Genomic DNA, 24,877 nt, shown 5'->3' with positions numbered 1-24,877 from the left:
TATCCCATGCTCTTGGATTGAAAGATGTAATATTGTTAAAATAGCCATACCCAAATCAATCTATAGATTTAATGTGATCCCTATCAAATTACCCAGGACATTTTTTCACAGAACTAGAACAAATAATCCTAAAATTTATATGGAATCACAAAAGACCCAGAATTGCTAAAGCAATAAGAAAAAGAACAAAGCTGGAGGAATAACCCTCCCAGACTTCAGACAATAGTACAGAGCTACATTGATCAAAACACCATGGTATTAGTACAAAAACAGATATATGGATCAACGGAACAGAATAGAGTGCCCAGAAATAAACCCACAAACTTTTACCGTCAATCTTCGATAAAGGAGGCAAGAATATACAACAGAGAAAAGACAGTTTCTACAGCAAGTAGTGTTGGGAAAGCTGGACAGCCACATGTAAATCAATGAAGTTAGAATACTCCCTCACACCATACATGAAAATAAACTCAAAATGGCTTAACACCTTAAATATAAGACAAGACACTAAAAACTTCCTAGATGAAAACATAGGCAAAACATTTTCTGACATAAATCTTAGCAGTGTTCTCCTTGGATAGTCTACCCAGGCAATAGAAATAAAAGCAAAAATTAACAAATGGAACCTAATTAAACTTATAAGCTTTTGCACAGCAAAGGAAACCATAAGCAAAACAAAAAGACATCCTATGGAATGGGAGAAAATATTTGCAAATGATGTGACTGACTAATGCTTAATTTCCAGAATATATAAACAGCTCAACTTAATAACAACAACAAAAAACCCAATCAAAAATGGGTAGAAGACCTAAACAAACATTTCTCCAATGAAGACATACAAATGGCCAAAAGGCACATAAAAAAATGCTCAATATTATTTTCCTTCTTTACATGTTATTTTCTTGCAACCAGGTAATAGTTTCATGCAACCTTTTTTAAAAATAACACAGAATTTTGTCTCCAAGCTTCTAATATGCTTTAGATATGCTTAGTTGAGCAGAAAATATTCCCTCTTGTCTCTTCTGGTTTTATAATCCTATTGTCTTTACCGAGTGAGCTGCAAGACAAGAAGTCTTTCCAAGTTGAGCACTCAGTGATGACTACATACTCCTCAATTTGCTTAAGTATGTATCCTTTGTTATTGAGAATTAGTGTTTTCCAGGAAAAAAGGGAAGCCATGTATTTATCAAAAAGTATTAGTGCAGGCAGCTGTGAGAGTAAAATGAGAAAGAAAACCCTAAGGATTACATATTGGCCTCTGAATAATCTCATAATCTGGTACTCTGATCAATCTTCATAGTTCTATAAAGGCCCTGCTTTATCTCTGAAGAATAAGAACAATCCAGGAGAGAGTGAAAGGAAGAAGGCAAACAGATAAAGGAAAACTGGAACAGCAGCTGAGAGACACATGCTCACCGCTCTCTCTTCTTCTCCTTTGTTTTATTGTCCCAGAAGGAATTGAGATTTTGGAGCCACACAAATCCAAGTGTGAATCTCACTGCCTGAAGTTGTACAGCACTGGGCATTTTACTTAGCCTCTCTGAGTCACAGTTTCTTCATTTAGGCAATGTAGACACGACTGCTCCCCAGCCCAGTTGTTGGGTGGATAACTGCTATCAAGGTATGGAGGCTGGAAACAGAACAATAAAAAGCAGCTATTACTAATGGTAGCTGGTTGTTAATGGTCACCACTTCTTCATTTGTTCAACATTCAACAAATATTATTGATCACCTCTCCAGGGCAGGAATACAGTGAAGAAACAGATAAAGTCACTTCCCTCAAGGGGCTATGTTTCATCCTTTGAATACCCACAGTTTTCAAAATTCCATCCCCCTACCATTCCACTAAAACTCCTCTGGCAAAGTCATCATCGCCCTAGTTATCAAATACAAAAGATAGCTTGTGGTCCTCAATAACACCTTTTTGTAGCATCTAATAGCACAAAAACACAATTATCTTCTTGATATCTAGAATACTCTCTTCTGATTTCCTTTTAGCTTCCAACTGAAACTTCAGTCTCCATTACTAGTTTTTTCTTCTTCTGTTAACCCTTTAAAATGTCCTAGTCTTCCAACTTTAACCCTTTTTCTTTTATACTCTACACTAGTGGTTCTTGATCTTTTCAGAATCATGAACTCCTTTATGAATCTGAAGAAGCTCTCCCCTCCCTAGGGGAGAAAAAAGGATCTGCTAACAAATATACAAAAATTTGCATACATTTTCAGGAGTTTCACAGACCTTCCTGCCTTAAAGCCCATTGTTGAACTCCAAGCTGAGGCATTCCTGTGGCTTTAACTGTTATCCATATGTCAATGACCCTCAAATCTTTGTCTCCCACATAAACCACCTTCCTAAGCAATAGGCCTACTATCAAATAACTTATTGACAACACTATATGAATGCCAATCAGGCATCTTAAAACACACATCCCAAACCAAACTCATTATCTTTCCCCTAAAATCTGTTTTCCTCCTAGGAGACAACCGTCTATGCGAAAGAAAACACTAATTTTAAACCTATCAAACCTAGATTTAAATCCAGCCCTGGAAGCATCAGTAATATATGCAAGCTATTTGTGCTTTAATTTCTGCGTATTTAACATGAAGATAATATCTCCATTTTCTGGATTGCTATAAGAATGAAAATAGGCAATGGGAAAATCCCTACCCAAGCACCACCACAGAGCATACATTCCACAAATTAATATTACTGGATTCCCAACCTCAGCAAAAGCAATCCCATTCACCAACATCTTAACTCAAAAATGTAGGACTCATCTTCAACTTGTCCTTTGCCTCATCTGCAACTAACGGATAGCTATGTGGTATCAATTCCTCAGCTTCCCCTCTGTCTTTAATTCAGGCTTTCACGTTCTTTCTTATGGACACGGAAGTAGTCTCCTAACCACTTGATCTAATTCCAATTCCACATCCTTCCAACCTATCCTCGGTACTGAAGCCCAAGGATTTTTTCGAGACACAAATCTTGTAACGCCGGAACTCTGCTTAAACCTGCCCAGTTGTGTCTCATTGCTTCCAGGATTACATTTATCTTAGGTTCTGCACTGAAGGCTGACAACGATCTGGCCCCTGTCTACCTCCAACACAACTGGTTACCTGTGGATCTTCCCAGTTGCCACAGTGTTTTGGATTCCATATCTCTGTCCACACTGCTTCCTTTGACTGAAATGTCTTCACCCCTCTCATGTCTTTTCTTGGCATTCAGGCAAACAATTACTCATCTTTCAAAACACAGTTCAAGCATCACCTCTGCTATGAAGTTATTCCTGACAGCCTCCTGCCATTCTGCTGATCACTGGCTCCTCTCATCTCCACCACTACTTGATAGATGATTTCCTATCATGGCAAAGATGAATAAATATGGTCCCCAGTCTCAAAAAGCTTACCATCATCATTCAACCAGAAATCCTGTTATATAACCTGGACAAATAAGCCAAATTGAAAGAGAAATTATGAGGCATGAAAAAATGACGAGTTGTAAGTAAGTTCAACACTCAGCTCAGCAGTTTTCCTCAGAAGCCTCTGTGACTCCCAAGCCGTGAGCTGTGTGTGGACGCGTGAGCGTGTATGTGGACGCACGCGCTGCTATACAAAGGTTAGGTGTACAGGGGCTGACTTAATGTTCACAAACCATCTGAGTTGGGCATTATTATCATCCCCATTTTAGAACTGAGGAAACCAAAAGCATAGTGACTAAGTAACGTGCCCAACCTGACTGAAAATATCAGTATGAATAAAGTATGGATTTCAGTTAACTCTTAAAAAATGTAACCGACAAGTGAAAATGATATAGTGTTTATAAATAAGTCGTGTGGTGTATACTTATTGGGCCTATTAAGGGCCTAGTACACAAAGAGAAAAACGTATCTCAGAAACAGCGAAAAATAAAAAACTACGATACAAAGAACAGAAGACTACCTCTCGGGGGCAGTAAGAAGTTGGGGAGAGAAGAGGCTTTCAAATACATTAATGAGTTAATAAACGAAATTAAATGACTGTCTAAACGCAGCTGAGCAGCCCTCGACTCCAACCCGCTAACTCACCTGCACGTCAGCTTTTCTCCTCGCACGTCGTAGCCAATGGAACGGCGGCTCTACGGGGGCCTACCGTGCGCGTGCGCATCAGTGTTTCGACGCTCCTTCCCATCGATGTGCTCGGCAGCAACTCCTTCAGTCTGGCCACTGCCAGCGTAGACGCTGCCCCTCCTGCCGACGCGCCGCCATTTTGAAGACGGGAAGATTCAGGGTCTGGAACGGCTGGAGGCGGCGGCGGTGACTGGTACGGATGGTTTCCGCCCGCGTTAGCCCCTCCAAATTCGCCCATCTATGGGCCACAGCTCTCGGTGTTGCCCCTATTCCCACAGGGCCCCTGTCGCTGTCCCCAGTCGTCCTGTCACTCTGTCCCTCGGATCTTTTTCGCTTTCTCATCTTCCAGCTGTGCTCGAACCTTTGTTTAGAGCTGTCGTCAGGCCTAAGTGCCTACTTTCGAGCCTCAGGACTCCAACCCGCTGGACGGCTCCTCCTTCCCCGCCCCAGTCTAGTCCGGGTTGTTTTCTGCGGACACACACCGGGAGGGCTCAGAGCTGCACGGCCTCCGCTGGGCAGCGACCTGTGTGCCTCATGGGGGCAGGGGGCGAGTTCTGGTCTCTGTGGGGTCCGGGGAGAACCTGGACTTGGTCCTATCGTGGTGGAGGGACCCACAGTAGGCGATGGTGGACGTTAGCGACCGGTCTCCTGTTAGAGCTTAATCCGTCACCGGCCTGTTTTGTTTTGTCCTTTCCCAGGAATAACTTAACAAAAGGAAAGATATTTTGCGTCTGCTTTGCTGCCAGAAATGGCCAATGTGAGTAAATTAGTCTCTTAAGAAGCAGTATAGTAATAAAGTAGTTTGGGAACTTGTTAGAAAATGGAGGGACGGGTTTAATTCTAATGTCATTGGTGGCATAATGTTTCATATTGAGTATCAAAAATGTCAAGGGACGTAATGGGTGTGAAATTAGGTGAATACGGTTTGAAGACAGTTTGAACACAAACATATTTCTAATTACACGTTTATTTCTACATATACGTTTTTAGAAATAAATTCAGTGCCAGCATCCTTTTTTAATATTTTTAAAGTACATTATTTCAGGAAGTATTTAGAATCTATTTTTTAAGCTGTGTTCTATTTTTTTGGTTAGGTAAACTGGAGGTTTGGAGCCGTTTCAGTATAGGAAGTAGCCTTCCAAATACTACAAAATGAGAGCAAGAGAGATTATTCATAGTGACTGTCCAGTAATTACTTGCCGTAAAGAGTTCATATAGTAGGAGGCATGAGACATATGAAAACAGTTACCATAAAAGTAGAGGCTGATAATTTCATAAAAGCTACACAAAGGCACAATGCAGATTCAGAGCTTTGTGGAGAGGAAAAGGAGGGGTTTTGGTTCACTTAATCAGAGAAGCATTTAGTTTTGGTTTTGAAAGATGGGTGGGATTTAGGTCATCTGAGGTTTGCGTGGGGAAGACAAGAGATATATTCATCCTCCGTTTCAAAAATCAAGATGTAGGTTCTGTTCTCCTGAATGTTAGATGTGTGAAAGACTTTAGTGGAAAATAAGGTTGGCTGGTTTATTTGGGATCAAGTAACAGTCTTGAATGCCAAACTCAGTAGTTTGGACTTTATTCTTTGTATTTTGGTGGTTTAATTAGAGCAGTGTGTTGGGAAGACTGATATGGATATGGCAACAGTTAGCCTGGAGAGTATTCCTGTTAAGTAATAGTCTAATGGTGAGACCATAGACCAAGTCATAAAAATTGACCACTAGTCTAGCCTATGTTTTAAGCTGAATTTTTACCTAGCCATAATCATAGGAAGGAAATGTTGTGAAAGAAGTATGTGCTGCTGCCCTCAAAGGAATGAGATTAGTATGTTAATATTTGAATTGGCTCTATTTTGATTTGAATGAATAAATTAGATCAGTAAGATGAATATTTTGAAATATACTTTTTTAATTCTTTATTGTTAGAATTTTACATAAAATAATATTCAAATATACTTTTAAAAATTTATGTTAGTTTATATGCGTTGTAAACACTGAATGTATTTTGGTAATTAAATATGCAGGTATATGTGTCTTTAACAATTCAGTTAGCATGTACAGCAAGGGTCAGAAAGGTCCATGCTTCAGCAGCTAGACAGGTAAATTAAGAGGCCGTGGTGGGGACTTGTACAAACTGAAGTAACTCGTTTCTGCCAGTTACCAACTAATGTGTTGCCAACTAATGTCATTTGGGAATGTGAATCCAGTGCCACCAGATCTTAAGAGTTTTTAAGAACAGCCAAAAATCTGCCTCTTTTGTGTGAGATATCACAATTGCTCGATGTGGATATCCAATTCAAATTTCTATATACCACTTAAAATTACCATTTTTGTCTCTTTGAGCAGGTTGGGTACAGACCCAAGGAAGGATGCTTGAATTTTGAGGTGGGCAGAATGCTCTGGAAACAGGGAGGTTCTGTTTTTCTGGATCTAGAAGAAAGAGTTGGAATTTGCCAGGCCTAGAAGGAGAGGGAAAAGGGTGTTTTAGCAGAAGAATTATTGTGGCAGTTTAAAAGAAGGCAGAGAAATATGGGAAATGTTGAGTAGATATTGCTATGTGGCTTAAGAGTGGAATAAGGGAAGGAAGGGTAAAATTGAAAGAAATTATGTCAGAGATGTAGAAAGACCAGTTAGGATTTTTTTTGCACTTAGCATGAGAAATAAAGTCATAAAGTACACACGGGTTGGATTTCAGAATACTGTATGAACTGGAAAAAGAATGGTTGTAAAGTATTAAATGCCTAGACTGTTTCAACGTCCTGGTAATTAGTTTTCACACCACTCTAATCCCACTCCAGTCCATTCTCTATGCTGCCCTTAGTGGTACATTCCTTAACACATCCTTTAATTTTATCAGCTTAACTCTGTTCCTCCCTGCCTACAGATTAAAATTCTGAGTTGTTATCTTCATTTTATAGGACCTTTACTGTCTGCATCAGGTATAAAGCCTGTTACAGTTGCCCACAAGTTAACTCTGAAGCCTGTTTTGCACTATATTACCTTATTATATCTACCTTCAGTGAACTTGTCAGTTTTCTGAATATATCTTTTATGACTCCACACCTTTGTTCCTGAAAGTGACTCACTGAAATGCCCCTTTCCCTGGCAAATTTCTGCTGTTACTTCAAAACTTAGTGTATCCTCCATGAAACTTTTTCCTGTTCCCTCAAGAATCTCTTAATTTTTCAAATCTTTTAATAGCATTTGACAGGTGATACAGTGTTTGTTCTTAGATGTTTTTCACTAATCTAAGAGTCAGCATTTTTTTTTAAAGGACCAAATAGCAAATATTTTAGGATTTGTAAGCCACAGAGTCTCTGTGCAACGACTTAACTCCGCCATAAGGACATGAAAGCAGCCATAGACAATACAGAAATAAATGGGTGTGGCAATGTTGCAGTCAAACTTCATTCACTGAAACAGATAGGAGGCATTAAATTATTCTGACCCAGGTATTTTTGATGAAAGTTTATGCATGAAAGATTTATTCATCCATGGTAACTGACCTCAAGAGTCTAGGAAATGGACAGAGAAGCAGAAAATGTATCACAAAGGTGTGTGCTAAAATGGAGGAAAGTGAACATTGCCATAAAACCAAAAGGAAAAATGACAGGGGAGATAAACTAGTACAATTTGTAGCAGTAAAAGAAGAGAAGAGTTAGAAAGTAGATTGTGGTCCTAGGAAAGATTTTGAGAGTTCTTTATTTTGAGAATAGAAGAATCTTAATAGTTGTGCTACCTTTTTAGTGTTGTTGCTAAGTAGGGCACCTTTTAGAGGTTTCTTTTCTCTTTGTGTGGCACTCTTGATTCTGGTGTTTGTTGGAAAAGCCATATATTTTTAGCCATGGTAACTTCACATTTGCTTTTTTAATATTCCTGTTTATTTTTTAAAATATAAATGTTTAAAATTATAAATATGCATGATCTTGTCATGTGGTAGGTGCTCAATAATAGTAGAATAAATGTTGATTTTAGAAGATACATTGCAATATGAGAATTTGCCAGAGATTGTCTGTGTCAGTATAACGTTTATATCCTGAATAATTTTGATTTTTGTGTCATTCTTAGGTGCTCTGTAACAGAGCCAGACTGGTTTCCTATCTCCCAGGATTTTGCTCTTTAGTTAAAAGGGTTGTCAATCCCAGAGCCTTTTCAACTGCAGGATCTTCAGGTTCTGATGAGTCTCATGTGGCCACTGCACCTCCAGATATATGTAAGTAAAAGTTATTATTACTTTACTTATAATTGTTTCATAACATTTTGAGGTGTGTTTCCTGTAATATTTCTTCCTGAGGTTTTACTGATTTTTCTAAAGTTTAGTTTATCCCATTGAAAATAAAATCAGGGCTCTGCCTAAATATACCAGAAATCTACAATATTTAAAAAAAGAGTGAATATTGTTTTCTAAAACTTATTTTCTTGAACTTTAGTTTCTTTGTAATTATCTTCAAAAACACAGTTCCCTGAAACAAATCTTTTGGTCCTACTAAACTGCATTACTACTTCTTGCCATTCTTTGCTGAATTTCTTAAATGTAGCTAGTACTTTTTACTATACTACTGTTTATTGAATCATAGTCTGTTTTTTCTAATTCATTTTGTACACCACTATCATAATAATCATTCTAAGGTACTTTAATCATGTCACTTCCTTGATAAACCTTGACTGTCTCCCACTGCTTTCAGTAGCAGTTCCTAAACAATCCTTAAACTGTGGATCACTGTTCAAGGTCTATAAAAAATTTTCTTTTAAAGTTCTGTGATTAGTTAAGTTTGAGAAATACTTTTGCCATAGCCCTTCCTATCTTAGAGGTTTATAATGCACACTAAAATGTTAAGGGAAGGCTCTTAGAAACTTTACCTAATGTATCCTAAAAGGTTTGCCCGTGGAATCCTTTTTTCATGCAACACATTACTTAAAACGTAATGTAAGTTCACTTTGGCATGCAAAGCCTTCCCTGATTTTCTTGCCCCAGTTTTCTTTTATAACTCCATCTCTGATTACTCCTCAATTTTCAAGAATTGAAGACTAAACATATATGTATCATAAATGAATTTATTATTCAGAATATAAGGGTTTATATTGTGGATATACAGCCGGCCCTCTCTCTTCCTGGGTTCTACATCTTCAGATTCAGCCAATCAGGAATTGAAAATATTTGGGGAAAAAAAATTGCAGAAGGTTCCAAAAAACAAAACTTGAATTTGTCACACACCAGCAACTATTCACATATCATTTACATTGTGTTAAATATTATAAGTAATCTAGAGATGATTTAAAATATACAGGAGGCTGTATGTAGGCTACATTTATGGACATACAGTTGACTATTGAACAACATGGGTTTGAAGTGCACAAGTCCACTTATACACAGATTTTTTTCAATAATAACTACAGTACTACACAGTTCTTGGTTCAGTGAATATGAGGACATGAAACTGCCAGTACAGAAGCAACTATACAGTGAACTGACTACAGATTATACTCAGGTGTCTGACTGCATTCAGAGTCAGTACCCCTAACCCCTGAGTTGTTCAAATGTCAACTAAACTGTGCCCTTTTATATAAGGGACTTGAGCACATGCTGATTTTGGTATTTGGAGGGGGTCCAGGAACCAATCCCCTGTGAATACCTAGGGACAACTATATAAAGAATTTTTGTAGATAAATAGAAAAAAGACCACCCAGTAGAAAACCAAACAAAAATTTCAAAAATGGATCTGAACAGGCTATTTCTGTATGCGAAAACTTAAATGACCAGTAAACATTTGAAAATATTCTCAATCCCACTATTAATATTGGATATTTATTTAAAGAAACAGATCTGAAGAGTCTTTAAAACCCTTATTGTTCAAATATAGCTGGTAAGTTTTAGCTTGCGAACTGCCTCTAGTCAATCATTAGTGGCTGTGTCTGGAGCCTTGTTACTCAATATGATCTGCAGACCAGCATAGGATAACATCAACATCATCTGACATTTAGAAACAAAGAATTTTGAGCCCCACTCAAGACCTACTAAATCAGAATCTACATTTTGTGAGATCTCAGATGATTCTTAAGTACTTAAAGTTTGAGACATACTGGGCTAGTGTTTGGGTTGAGAATTATGTGATAGTGTCTGGGTTCAGTGGGAAAAAGTTCCATGACTGATGGGTGATGTCTGTCATAGATACGGAAGAGGGTTATGGTAGCACTTAGGAGCAGCCATACTGACATGGTGATTTTCACGCAGTTCTGGCAGAGTATTTATATTTTTGATGCCAACAGAAGTCTGTAGCAGTCGTCCCTTCCTTTCTCTAAACAAAACTTCTTCTCTGAATATTTCTTTGTTTGATTTTTTAAATTTTTTTTTTCTGGATCTTTTTAAATTTTTCACGTTAGGATGTTTTTAAATTTTAAGTGAATAAAGTAATGTGGTCTGTTCTTCCATAAGTATTTAATCTATATTAATTTGTGTGGCTGGTAAACAGGGCATTATGTCTCACTGGGTTCATACAATATTTTTTCCCCAGTTCATTAATATTTTGTGCCAATGCCCCTCCCCAAGGGTAACCACTATTAAATCTAGTATCTTTTTTTTTTCAAATCTTTCCTCTATATTTAAAAACATAAATATGAGGATAGAAAATAAATGTGAAAATGCTATTCTTTGGCTTAGCTTTTTTTTTTAACGTAATATGTCCTGGACTTCGTTCATTATCAGTAAAGATTTACCATGTTCTTTCTAATGAATATCAAGCATTACATAGTATGGATTACAGTATTTTATTGACTCCTTTCCTAATAACAAACTTACCTTTGAGCTTACAACTGGTTGCTTTGATTAATGTTTTGGAAATGACATAAAACTGTTTTATATTCACATAGGAAAGCAAACTTCACAGATCTGTTGATTAGGTAAAAACCTAATTAGAAGAAGAATATTCTTTCAGTTTACCAATATACTTAACTGTTAAGGAGAAAATGACTCATTTTGTTGTTTCTCTTCAGGCTCTCGAACAGTATGGCCTGATGAAACTATGGGACCATTTGGACCTCAGGATCAGAGATTCCAGCTTCCTGGGAACATAGGTTTTGATTGTCACCTCAATGGGACTGCATTACAGAAGAAAAGCCAGGTTAATAAAACTTTGCCTGATATTCTAGCAGAACCTTTATCAAGTGAAAGACATGAGTTTGTAATGGCACAATATGTGAATGAATTTCAGGTAAGTTGTTAATGTCATGTATTCTTTTTTTCTAATTATTAAATGCTATAATAATTTCTGATAACTTTGAGTATGTTACTTTCATTGAAAAAGTTAAATAAAAAAAACTAAGTCCAATATATACAAAAAGAATATCTATAGCTTTTAAAAACTCAGCATTGTCCTACACATAGTGTTTCCTGTACAATTTTTTCACTTAACTTTAGATTGCAGTCTCTTAGGTAATCAAATGTTCTTCAAAAAGATCTGTTTAAGTAACTGTTTATTCAAACATAAATAATTCTATACTTACTAGAAATTTAGATTTCCTGTTTTTCACTTTTATAAATGATAATTATAATTTATATATGGACCAAATTCCAACTAGTTTTATTCCTCTAACCATTTAGAAACTTAAGAAAATTTGGAGATCTCTGAAATTCTTCAGATATAGTAGACTAAAAAGGAAGAGTGTTAAATAGGTTTTTTTTAACGACAATTTCTGAGGTTTTTTTCCAAATGAGTTTTTTAAACTGGTATTGCATAATGAATTTTTTAAATGAGTTGTAAAACTAGTATTGCATTATTGCTTACTCAAATGGAAAGTTAGATGCAATTCAGAGTTTCTGTCAAACCCCTGATCCTTTACCATTTTTCATATTTCTGCATAGTTTCAGGCTGAGATTTTGATCAAAGCCATATTATTGAAAATGGCATTCCCTCACAATTAAGGGTTATATCGGATAACCGAACACTGGGACACAGTTGACTTTCCCTGAATTTTTATCTGAGATAATTTCTTCTCAGTCTTCTTGGCTCCTCCTCTGTCTACCAGTTATAGGATATCTCCCAAATGTTTCTGTTCTTGATTTTCTCATGCGAATTGCTCCCTGGTCACTTAAGTCCTTGGCTTTCTCTACAGGCTACATTTTCATGTTTCCTAATTTATTATGTCTATTTCTGACATTTCTAGCCCTATATTACTAATTGCCTGCCAAACATCGTTATCTGGATATCTCAGAAGTCCCCAGATTTTACATGTCTAATACTGAATTAGTCCTTTTTTCTCTCAAAACTTGTTCTTACTTCCTTATTATTAGTAGTATAAGTGACTTAGTCATCCTCCTCCTGTCCCAAAAATTATAGTGTCAACCTTAACTTCTCTCAGAAATAGTCACAGAATTACATTGCTTCCTCTCTGTAAGCAGCTCTTAAATTATTTGTGTCCTTTCAATTCTCACTAATACTGCCAAAATTTAACTGCCTTGTCTTAACTTCAGTTCTTAGAGGCATTATAATTGGATAGACTATGGAGATAGGATAAATCTGTATTCAAAGATTAACTCTCCTGTTTACTTAATTTTGTGTCCTTGAGAAAGTTATTTAACTTTTCTGAGCCTCTGTTTCTTTATATGTAAAATGAGGATAATAATCCCTAGCTTGCAAAGTTGCTATGAGGATCAAATGTGAGAATGTATACACTAAGTGATCAATAAATATTGGCTGCTGCTGGTCTATCACCTGCTCCTCCTCATTACTGTATATCCCCTACAGTAATACGTCATTAGCTTTTTATATCTGATTTTGATACTCCTCACTGCTTTTAGATTAAAGTCAGACTTTCTTGATGTGGCATAAATGGCTCTCCACAGTTTTGATCCTTTATCTTCTTTACCTTACCTCCCATTACTTCCTACTCCTGCACTCTAATCACAGCATTTTTCATTTTTTTTAAATTACACCATTCTCTTTAACCATTGCATGCCTTTGCACTGTGATTATCTCTTGCTGGACTTTTTCTTTCTCCTTAATTCTTCAGCTATATTCCATCTCTTCTTTACCTATCAGATACATGCATTAATTAACATGTAGCTCAAAAATTGTTTCATCCTTTTCCCGATTTCTCCCAGCAAGCAAGTTTCTTCCCCATCTGTACTTCCAGAACACTTTCTTCATAACTCTACAGTACATTTCATATTGGATTGCATTTATTTGTTGCTATTTTTCTTGTATACCTAAGAATGAAGACTGGATTTTTTTTACCATTTTTGTGCCTTCTTCTGTCGTAATGTCTGATGTGTAATAGGCACCCAGTAAATTTCAGTTGAATAAAAGCCTCTAAGCTCTTCCTATAGGAGAGGCTGTATATTTAATCATGTTATATTGTAAGTTAATGTTCTTACCCCATTTTACAGATTACAGAACAGAAGAAAGGATGATTAGATATCACAAAATATCAGAAGAGGTAACACTGTAAGACAAAATCATGACATTTTAGTTTCTTAGCCAACTTCTATTGTCTCAGAATATCAGTATATTTATATGTTCTTTTTTAATTCAAAATTTTTTTTAGAATTTTCAAATCTTACATTCATCACAGAGAAAATGTTGAAGAAAACACTATTCCTCCATCACCAGCTAGATTAAAATTATTAAAAACACTTTAGGGAAAACAGGTTCATAACAGTGAAGATACTTTATTTGAACTCCAGATTTTGTTTACTTTTATTTCCTGTTCCCCTTAGGGTAGTGATGCACCTGTTGAGCAAGAAATTAACAGTGCAGAAACTTACTTTGAAAGTGCCAAAGTAGAGTGTGCAATCCAAACATGTCCAGAATTGCTGCGAAGAGGTATGTTGTGCTTTATATATTTTTATACTAATGTGTGTTAGATAATGTCACTGATTTTTTAATGTGTTGAATAATGTACTCCATAGGAATTGTAATGCTTTGTAACTTAATATTTTAACATGTGTAGCTGGAAAATGATGACTGCATGGCCAAGATAAAGACTTTCACATGTCCCCAAACATCTGACCTCATGCTGCCATTAGATAGGAATAGTAGAATTTTTAATTACTTTTTTCGTAAATCTTTTACTGAAGTCATCCCACACCTGGGTGATTATTACAGCTGTAATTTCATGAGCTAATATATTAGTACTATTGAGAAAAACCTTAATAATAATCTTTTTTTTAAATTACAAAACCAACAACATGTAACCCAACTTACTCTTCAGAATTGTTGGCAGTATAATTCAGTTCATCCAATAAGAACAGAAGTAAATAAAAACTAAATTCATTTCATCCTTGTTCAAAAATAATATACATTTGTAAACCTAACTGGGTACCATAATAATTTAACTTAATCATTATTCTAAAGTATTTTATGCACTGTTTCTTGTTTTTTAAAAAAACAAATTATTTTTTCCTGGAGTTTTATTCTTATTTCATTTATAGATTTTGAATCACTGTTTCCAGAAGCAGCTACCAACAAACTAATGATTCTGACTGTAACACAGAAAACTAAGAATGATATGACTGTTTGGAGCGAGGAGGTAGAAAATGAAAGAGAAATGCTCTTAGAAAAGGTAATTCAACTCCTGACACTTTAATTTTATGATCCTATTTAAATACCAATGATCCAGTGTTTTAAAGTGATGGCTGTCTTTTCTAGCCTTTATTCTCTACTTCTGTATTTCAGTACTAAAGAACTTAATGTTTTCTGAGAATAAAAATGCCATGTGTTTTTGTTTGTTTGTTTGAATTTATGTCTGTTCTAGGAAATTTGGAAAATACAGTAAACAAAAAAGTTACATTAACTCTTTGTACCCATCTCTCTCTTTGTCTCTCTGCTTCTCTTCTCTCCCTCCATGTCTCCTTTCTTCTTCTCTTTGTAAAGCATGTCAAGTAAAAAGTGAAAAGTACCTCAGCCTTCTCTAAGGAATAAACAGTAACAGTGTACAGTACAATAATAATAAAGTAGTGTTATATACCCACATTATTTTCCCATCCTTTGCTTTTAACCAGAAGATAAGTTTTGACACCTTTCTATAGAATTACACAGATTATATTTCATTCTTTGTAAAATCTGCATAATATCATATTGCATGGGCAAACCATAAATTTTTTAATTATTTAAAAAAATTTTAGTAATTTATAAGTTGAAAATCAAACTTTTGCTATTACAGGCAGTGAATATATTTTTATGCATATATTTATATCTGTATATTCCTAAATAGGGAATTGCTGAATCATTTTACGTTTTGATAGACACCACCAATTTGCCAACAAAACAGACTGTCCTAGTGTGTATCCTGTCACCCTTACCCTGGATATTAGCATTACTTCTCATTTTTATCAACCTGAGAAATGATAAGTGGTAATTTAAAGTCATATTTTAAAATTATATAATTATTTATCTAGAGTTTGATGTTCGGTTATATCGGTTTCTTTTGCCTGTGTCACAGGTTAAGATTAACTCACTTGGACACCTTAGCCAACTATAGTTGAAAAAGTTCTCTTTACTAATTTACATGCAGGATAATATTTGGAATTACTTTATATTTTCTTTAGGGTTGGATGTATGGTTCTCTCTTCTTAGAAAAATTTTATATATTGAACAGAGTATTTTATGATAATGGCTTCACACTTAAATATTTCACATATAGCTTTACTAACAGATTCCATTTAGTAATTAACAATCATGAGCAAGTTATATGCTAGTTAAAAGAAGTTACAGAGAGGCATAAGACATTGTCTCTGATTTTAAAGATCTGAATTTGGAGAGTTGAAATTTAAATACACAATAACTCAATAAACATTTTCTATTTCTTTATTAAGATAATGATTAGTAAATGTATACTTACCACTATCATTTAGATGCTAGAGAGCTCACTCACATATATCAGTAGTCCTAATTTTTAATCTGTTCAAGATTCAGAGCCTCATTTGATACTGGCCTTAGTATAGTTGTAAGTTGCTTTTCTGTAACCAGTTTCAGGGTTTTGAAATGGCAACATACTTTATATGTGATTTTTAATTTTGTAATGACTTAAGCTTTTATTTTCTATAGAAAAACATTTTCCTATTTTAGATATGTTAGTGATTATTTTAGAACCACACATAGCTTACTGTCCAAGTAGATGTTTTACGTTTTGTGATTTAAATCTAATCTAGTTTTTTCCAGTTGATGTCAGTATTTGCTATTGATGAGAAGAAAACTTTAAGAGAAAAACTGGTTCATTTTGTGATCATTCAGGATTCTTTGTTAACTTTTGCAAACATTTGAATTAATTGTTTTGTTTATCTTGTAGTTTTTGTGTATGGCATTTTTTTTTATTAAATTGATACATAATTCTAATGACTTTTCTAGACTATATTCAGTTTTCTTATTTTTAAGAATTATGAACATTAATGAAATACAGGAATAAGTGTAAGTATTAAGTATGAAGATAACCTAAAGAATACAATATATTTAAATGTTTTTCATTAGTTTACAAGAAAGTACAAGTATACCTTGGAGATATTGCAAGTTTAGTTCCACACCATCATAATAAGACAAAAATCACAGTAAAGTGAGTCACACAAATTTTTTGGTTTTCCAGTGCATATAAAGGTTATATTTTCACTATACTGTAGTCTATTAAGTGTGTAATAGCATTATGCCTAAAAAAAGTAGATACCTTAATTAAAAAATAATTTATTGCTAAAAAATCTTAACCATCATCTAAGCCTTCATAGTGAGTCATAGTAGTAACATCAGTATAGATCACTAATTACAGATTATCATAACAAATAAAATAGATGAAAAAGTTTAAAATACTGAGAGAATTACCAAAACGTGACACAGAGACACGAAGTGAGCAAATGCTATTGGAAAAATGGCTCAAGTAGACTTGCTGGACACAGGGTTTCCACAAACCTTCAAATTGTAAAAAACACATGATCTGTGAATATAATAAAATGAAGTCCAAAAAAGTGAGATATGCCTGTATTCAGAGAAAATAGTCTAGCTTAAGTTGTATATCTCTATATCAGGAATCAGCCAACTTTTTCCATGAAGGGCCAGATGGTAAATTTTTAGGTTTTGCAGGTCATAGGGTCTCAACTACTCAATTCTACCCTAGTATTATTAAAGAAATCCTACACAGTATACAGATCAAAAGGCATGGTATGTTCCAGTGAAACTATGTTTACACAAACAGGTTGCCAACCAGATTTGGCCCTCGGGCTGTCACTTGCTAACCCCTTATTTAGGATGTGGCCCTTATGCCTAAGGCTTGGACTTTCGAGGATCTCAGCTGAATGCCAAACAGGTTGCCAACCAGATTTGGCCCTCGGGCTGTCACTTGCTAACCCCTTATTTAGGATGTGGCCCTTATGCCTAAGGCTTGGACTTTCGAGGATCTCAGCTGAATGCCAGAGTTGCTTAGTGAAGTCTCATCACTCTGGATGGGCTAGAGATTCATGTTACCCAGTACCGTACCACCCCGATAGCACCATTCAGCTCTTAGCCTCACCACTGGCACTGTGCTAGACCTTGAGGAATTTCTCCTTGTGTGTGTACAGCTCAACCCTTCACTACTGAACCAAGGCAAATTGCTCTGCAGACCACTTGAGAGCCCCATTCATGCACCTCCCTCGTCTCTAGTACCCTACCCAACAAATTCTGTGTGCTTCAACAGTGCAGAACTCTTGCTTTCTACCTCCTCAGCTCAGTGACACTATTACTTTGCTTGGGCCCCACTTCTTTGCCCTATGACTATGAAGTGTCCCCAGACGGAAGACTAGAGCATATATGGGGATCACCTTATGTTTCCCTTCTCTCAAAGATTACAGTTTTGTCTAACTGTTGTTCAGTGTTTAAAAACAGTTACCAGTTTTGTAGTTTTGGTCAGTTTTATAGTTTTCAGCATGTGGCATGTTTGATGGAACTGTACCCTTGCTTTTAAACATTTATGTTCTGTCCTTTTTTTTTTTTCCTTAACATACTAATCTGGTTCTAATATTTGTTACTGGTCTATTTCACTGCTTAGATTTCTGGTAAAACTAATACAGACATCATAAGAATTCAGAATTAAGACCAAGATTTTGAATAGGTGATAAATGCTCGTGGCCTGTAATGTTTATATACTGTACAAAAAATACAGAGAGGTGTATAGTGAAAAGTATCCTGTTCAGCTCTGTACCTAATCTATCCATTTATCCTGTTATTTTTATGTGCCTTTTCAGAATTATTTCATGACTGTGTGAGTGCATAAATGTGTTTTTCAAGAACACACAAACAAGAACATGTGTTTAAACAACTTTCATTCAAATGAATGTGTAGCTCAGATCTTTTCATTATGGCTATTTTGTTTTCCCTTTCTTACCTTATTTCTAATATCTCCCTAATGAGAAAAATAGCAATTACAGTTTATAATCCATGCCAAATTTGAGAGTTAATAGCACAGAAGTGAGTAAAAATAGTTTCTAAAATAGGAGATAAGTTAGAAGAAAAAAATAAACAATTTGGACTTTTTAAAAGAAATGAAAGTGTTCTATAAACCAATAGTGTTTTGAACTGGTGAAAATAATCTTAGGACTTCACAGTCTTAATTTATCATTAGCTTTAATTTTTTATTAATCTTACTGTATTCTCTATCTGAAGCAAAAGATTTATTTTAAAATGTATTGAAAAATAAAACAGTCTGTAGCAATGCTGTCTTGAGCATATATTTGTATCATCTTCTGTGCAGTTCATCAGCGGTGCTAAGGAGATTTGCTATGCTCTTCGGGCAGAAGGCTATTGGGCTGATTTTATTGACCCATCGTCTGGTTTGGCAGTGAGTAACGAAATACATTTTGAAAGCCAGATTATATAATTTGAAGTAGGAATGATCTTTATTAAAATTGTTTATAATTATAACCTTAGCAAAATTAAATCATTTAAGCCTCTTTTAAAACCTCACAGTTTTATGTGAAGAAGTAGCAAGAGTCAGTTGCATTCATAACTTTGAGGGACCTCTATCACTCGTCATTTCTCTATCACTAAGTTTCTTTAATTAAAAATAATAAAAGCGTTTATTGTTTTCCATCCTTGCTAGTAGATATTATTTGAATTACACTGAATTAGTGTGTTTACTGTCCATTAGTTTAAAATTAGCAATCAGTAGTTTCACTGAAAAACACCTGTTTTTAGAATTAAGGAAATATGGATGGTAAAGAAATATTTAGAAAAGTAACTTTTTGGAAATTAGCATTTATAAAGTTACATTTTAAAGAAAGTAACTGAACCACTACTGTGGTCACATTTTAAATTCTGGCTATATCTTTCAGTTACAAATAGTAATAAATTTTTTTTAATCTTAAAATAGGAGTATATACTGTTTATTAAAGTCACATAAGACTTAGTACTAGAAATGAAAATTTCACTTTGGGCTTTAGTTTCCTTATCCTAAAAATTATAAAGGTGGAACTATAGATGACTGCTTAAAGTTTATTTCATCTTTAAAAGTCATGTAATGTTATGCATATGGTTCTAGATAATAAGCAGTCTGCTAGATCATTCATTTCATATTTCCAGAATGCGCAGGGGAAAAGAGGTGTTAGGGCAGTTAGGTGTTGCACGTGACGTTTTTATTTTTTAATAAGAACTATTCTAAATATTTGGAGTATTAAAATTGATCTGTGTTCATGTTTGCATAAAAGTTGTTACTCCATTATCTTTCTTGCTAATGAAAATATGACTTCATTTTTTATTTCCTCCAGTTTTTTGGACCATATACAAACAACACTCTTTTTGAGACAGATGAACGCTATCGGCATTTAGGATTCTCTGTTGATGATCTCGGCTGCTGTAAAGTGATTCGTCACAGTCTCTGGGGTACCCATGTGGTTGTGGGAAGTATCTTTACTAATGCAACACCAGACAGCCAAATTATGAAGAAATTAAGTGGAAACTAGCAGTAATGGCAATTTATTTGCTCTATGATTTGTATCACTTGGGATGAGCTATAAACATTGTTAAAGTTTCAAATTTTAAAATTTACTTACTTGTAGGTATTTATTTCAACATTTGTGAATTCACAATATTGGCAAGTGGTTTGTGATTTTTAAATTTCAGATGTTCATTCATATTATCATTAAATACTTGTTGAGCACATCCACATTGTACAGAATGTGGAAATTAATTAACATGTGACCAGGGTATGATCTCATATTGTTATTTCTCCCCTTTATTGGAAAAACCTGTTTTAATTTTCTCCAAAAATAAATCATACATTTGGTTATGATATGTATTTTTTCATTGCAGAATCTTAAAAATATAGTTCTTAAAGATTCCTAAGAAACTAAAATATTTATCTTTTTAAAGTTTTTTTTTTAAATAAATACAATTGAGAATTCTGGATTCAGTGTAGATTTAACTTTTTTTTATTTTCTTTTTTCTTTATTACCTGTCAAGTGTCCTGGTACTCGTCTGAGTATCACTTTGAAAAATGTATGTGCAGGAAAAGAAGACTAAGAATAATACTACATCTTTACATACAGAAGAGTATCAATCTCATCTGTATACATGCTGAAAAAATAATTCTTAACTCCTGAGTTGAGACGGGTAAATGTAGTTTATTTTCAGACAAAACTGTGCCTCAGCTGCTAAATCATATTCCTCCAATTTTAGCAATAGATGGAAAATGCAGTACTCTACAGAAATACCTCATGTGGGATGGAGCTTGTTTTTACAGCATTTTAAACTTAGAATCATCTTTGATTTGTGAATCTTGTATCAGTTGATATAGAGATAAATCTCAGATGAACAAATAACTTCACCAAATGAATAAATTAAAATGGATTTTTCTGTATTTTTTAATTAAATGCTTGTTTTTTTAAATGAACACGGGATGATCAACTTTTTAATTTCGTTTACAATTTCCATTTAAAACTCTGCTTAGTTAACATGTAGCTTGATAATAAGTGTTGCTTATGATTCAAACAGTAAGCTACAATTTTTCATTCATTATGAAAAAAATGAAATAGTGATTTCCTGTAGCATTTTGAAAAATATTTATTGAAGGATAGGTACTCAAATTTTCATCTGTGTAAGGAGCACCCAAATCAAGACTGAACATTAGTGGAATTTCATAGGCTCATCCTACTGTCTTTCAGGCACTCCCTCTTCTTGCTTGCCCTTCCCACCAGTAGCCAGTATCCTGATTCCCTGCAGTATAAATTGGTTTTGTCTGTTTTGATGCTTTATATTTGTGAAACCATATATAGGATCTTCACTTTGGCTTCTTTCACTCAGCAATGTGAGATTAACCCTTACTGTGCATAATTATAGATCGCCTGTTTGTTTGCATAGCTTTTGCCTTCTCAGTGGTTCTGAATTGGAACAGTTTTGCCCCTTGGGAAATCTGGCGATGTCTGAAGGTATTTTTGATTGTCACAACTTGGGGTAGGGGAGTGCTATAGGCATCTAGTAGGTACAGGCCAGGGATACTACTAAACATCCTACAATGCAAAGGATAGCTCCACAAAAAAAAGTTATTTGGTCCACTACCTTGCACCACTCGTTTCCAGTGTGCATGTTGCTTATTCAGCATTTCCTACCTTGCACCATTCTGTGAGCCTTGTTTTTGACATTTCAACATTTGCTTTAACAATTCTAGAGTTCCATCTACTGGTTGGAAAGGATGCTTCCTCCCTTTAGGTGGCTATGGCTATGTACTGTAATATATGAGGCATAGGGTATATGATGGTGGGGCTCCTTTTAACATCTTGCTTTCTAACAGAATTTGCAGAAACAAGAGCATGAGAAGCAGTAACCGCCAGTTAGAGATTTTTTTTTTTCCTTGAAATGTTATGGCAAGATTTAGGTTTGGGAAATATAACCCAAGGGATTCTTACTGATAGTAGTAGAAAACAGTTAACTATTATGTACTGTAGTAAGAAGACATTGCAAGTATATTTCATCATATTCATCTGATTAGGACCTCATAAAGAATTGTTAAAATTATCATCTTAGACAAAAATTTGTTACCTTTTAAAGAAAGGCTGAGCCATTGAAATTGATTTTAGACCTGTCACTGAAAATTATGTTTTTGTTGTAAAATTTGTATTTTGACAAGAACTTAGGAATTAGTGTATAGAAGTTAAATGCTGGAAGGTGGTCTCTCAGATTATCTGACCCACGTCCCTCATTTTATAGTAGACAAAATGGAAAGCATAGGAGCATGCATCAGGTTCCACAGCTAGTGTTAAGACCCAGTGCTGGAACTTGGCTGTGAGATATATATATATTTTTTATATATATTTTTATACTTATATACACATACATACACACACATACATGCCGAGAGAGACTCTTCATAGTCATTAACAAGATCAAAGAATCTCAGAATTTAACTTCCAGGTTAACTAATACTGCTGCCACATTTCATAGATAGCCTTCTGAGTTCATTCCATTGAACTCTACATGCTCTGAATTTTCTTTGAAAATAGACTGAAACCTGTATCAAAAAATTCAGTTATAAATGCTGTACTTCACACAGTAGTTCTCTGGCTTCAAATTTAAAACCTTTATTTCTTGGGCTTCTGTCACTTGTAACAGCAATATAATCCTTATACATTTGAACAAAATTCTGCTTTTAGTTCCAACTCTATTTCCTCTTTTTATGACTGTGTCTCTTGTTGCTCCAAAGCAGTATTTATCCAGCCCAGCACTATTGACATTTTGAACCAGATAAAAATTCTTTGTTCTGGGAGATGTCACATGCATTTTAGGATGTCTAACAGCACCCTTGGCCTCCATCCTCTAGTTGCCAGTTGCAACCCTGGTCATGACAAAAAATATCTCCAAAAATTGCCAAATTTCCCCTGGGGAGCAAAAAATTTAACTAAGTGTTCTGTATTTTATTTGACAGTATCCTATCCCCAGTTGAGAACCACTGATTAAATGTACATCCTAACTCAGTGGTCCTCAGCTTCAGCTGTACATTTGAATCAGGTGGGAATGCATTTAAACATACTGATGATTTGGTCCCCACACCCACAGATTGTTTTACTAGTGTGAAGAGGCTTGGGCATCATTATTTTTTAAAAGCTTCCCAGGTAATGCAGATGTACAGTCAGGATTAAAACCATTAATCTGTTTTGAAACTCAGTAATAGAGGTTAAAGAGGCGTCTAAAGAAGTAAGAGCAGGATATGATAATGGATGTAATGCATTAAAGATATATAGGAAACAAAAATGAAGTCTCTAATGTTCTGCATTCAAATAAATTCAAGGATTCTTCCAAACTCTACTTCCTCTGAAGCTTCTCATAACTACTCCATCTGTCACTGGTCTTTCTTTCCCCTTCATTTGTATAGCACTTAGTTTACACCACACCATTTTGCACCTGATACTTGTACACAGTTCTTCTGTATTTTTGTTGTCTTTGTTCCTCCCATATCTGGAAAGTAAGCATCCAATTCCATAATAAACTTAAAAATACAGTAATAATCTTCATTCTCATACTAGCCAACATATTTTAAGCTTTTTCATAACTTTTCTCTGCCCTCCCTTCTTTGCATCAATATAATATATGTAAGGTACAACTGAATTATCCAGAAGACTTAAATTCAGGCTTTGAGCCTTTGCCTTCCGATCGTGTCATTGGACGTTATAATCACTTATAACCATGTTGCTACCATACAGCTATAGTAATCACAACAAGTGGTATTGACACAGAATAGACCGACCAATCAAGAGAATAAGAGTCTAAGAAACAGACCTGCACGAGTGGCCACTTGATTTATGACAAAGGTGACACTGCAATGCAGTAAGAAAAGAATGATCTTTTCAATGTATGTTGCTGGGTCAATTGGATATTCATATAGGAAAAGAATATATTTTTGCTTTTACCTTACACCATACACAAAATTACTTCCAAACAGGTTGCAAATCTAAATGTGAAAGATTGAATGAAGCTTTGGGGGGCAAAAAAGATACTTGTGACATTAGAGTAGGCAAGAATATTTTTAAACAGGACACAACACTAACCATACAAAGGGAAAACATTGATTAATTCTATCATACTAGAATTAAGAACTTTTAATTCCTCAAAAGACATGAAAGAGAAGGCAACAGAGTTGAAGACATATATCCAACAGTCCAGATACAGATACATGCAACAAAGGACTTTTTCCCAAAATAAAAGACTTATTAAAAATTTACAGAGAAAGCTATCCAAATGGCCAATAAACATAAAAAGGTTCTCTGCTTCATCAATCATCAGAAATGCAATTAAACCCACAATATCACACCTACATGTCCCCAGAAAGGCTAAAATGGAAAAGAAGATACCAAGCGTCAGAGATGTAGACAGCAATTACAACTATTGATGAAAAGAGTAATAGTATAAACACTTTAAAAAACCGTTTGGTGGTTATAAACTTAACATACCCTAGCTAGGACCTAACAGTTCCACCCTTCAGATATAAAGCCAACAGAAATGCACTCATCTATCTGTTCACCAAAAGACATGCATTCATAGAAGTCTATACCAGCACTATAATAGCCAAAAGCAGGGCACTGCTCAAATGCCCATCAGCACTAGAATAGATGAAATTGTGGCATATTCACATAGATGCTATGCAATAATGAAAATGAATTTGTTAGGACTACTTGCAACAAAATCATGAGGCTAATGTGTGAAAGAAGCCAGACACAAAAGAGCACATACTGTGTAATGCCACTAGTATGAAGCACAAAAGCAAAACTGCTGGGAGTCGGGATGATGCCCTTGTGAGGGGAAGGGTAGTGACTGGAAGAAAGGAAAAGGGGAT

At 35.1% G+C, this 24,877-nt stretch overlaps 1 protein-coding gene and 1 long non-coding RNA gene across 4 annotated transcripts in view; one reads left to right on the top strand and one right to left on the bottom strand.

Annotated features, from left to right (window-relative positions):
* LOC105065205 (uncharacterized) overlaps window positions 1-4,210 on the bottom strand; it is a 614,873-nt gene extending 610,663 nt beyond the window's left edge. For both annotated transcript variants that reach the window (XR_012506994.1, XR_012506993.1), the window contains exons 1-2: window positions 4,065-4,210; window positions 1,417-1,630 (exon numbers count right to left, since the gene is read on the bottom strand). This is a non-coding gene — a long non-coding RNA (uncharacterized LOC105065205). The remainder of the gene's footprint in view (window positions 1-1,416; window positions 1,631-4,064) is intronic.
* On the top strand, window positions 4,204-20,944 carry MMADHC (metabolism of cobalamin associated D). Of its 2 annotated transcripts, none has more exons than XM_010950267.3 (8): window positions 4,204-4,299; window positions 4,805-4,863; window positions 8,171-8,315; window positions 11,093-11,310; window positions 13,815-13,920; window positions 14,550-14,659; window positions 18,809-18,895; window positions 19,821-20,944. In XM_010950267.3, the coding sequence occupies exons 2-8, from the start codon at window positions 4,855-4,857 to the stop codon at window positions 20,013-20,015; spliced, it is 870 nt and encodes a 289-aa protein (XP_010948569.1). In that variant the 5' UTR covers window positions 4,204-4,299; window positions 4,805-4,854; the 3' UTR covers window positions 20,016-20,944. The 2 variants fall into 2 exon arrangements, with proteins under 2 accessions (XP_010948569.1, XP_010948567.1); XM_010950265.3 differs by having other exon boundaries at window positions 14,529-14,659.
* The last annotated feature ends 3,933 nt before the right edge of the window (window positions 20,945-24,877 follow it).

This window comes from Camelus bactrianus, chromosome 5 (genome assembly GCF_048773025.1).
Source record: "Camelus bactrianus isolate YW-2024 breed Bactrian camel chromosome 5, ASM4877302v1, whole genome shotgun sequence".
NCBI lineage: Eukaryota > Metazoa > Chordata > Mammalia > Artiodactyla > Camelidae > Camelus > Camelus bactrianus.
The sequence above is the reverse complement of the archived record's forward strand: the minus strand, read 5'-3'. Positions and strand labels throughout refer to the sequence as shown.

Coding starts and splice junctions, on each gene's coding strand:
- MMADHC (XM_010950265.3), top strand. Junction 8,316..11,092: donor CACTGCACCTCCAGATATAT/GTAAGTAAAAGT, acceptor GTTTCTCTTCAG/GCTCTCGAACAGTATGGCCT. Junction 13,921..14,528: donor TCCAGAATTGCTGCGAAGAG/GTATGTTGTGCT, acceptor TTTCATTTATAG/ATTTTGAATCACTGTTTCCA.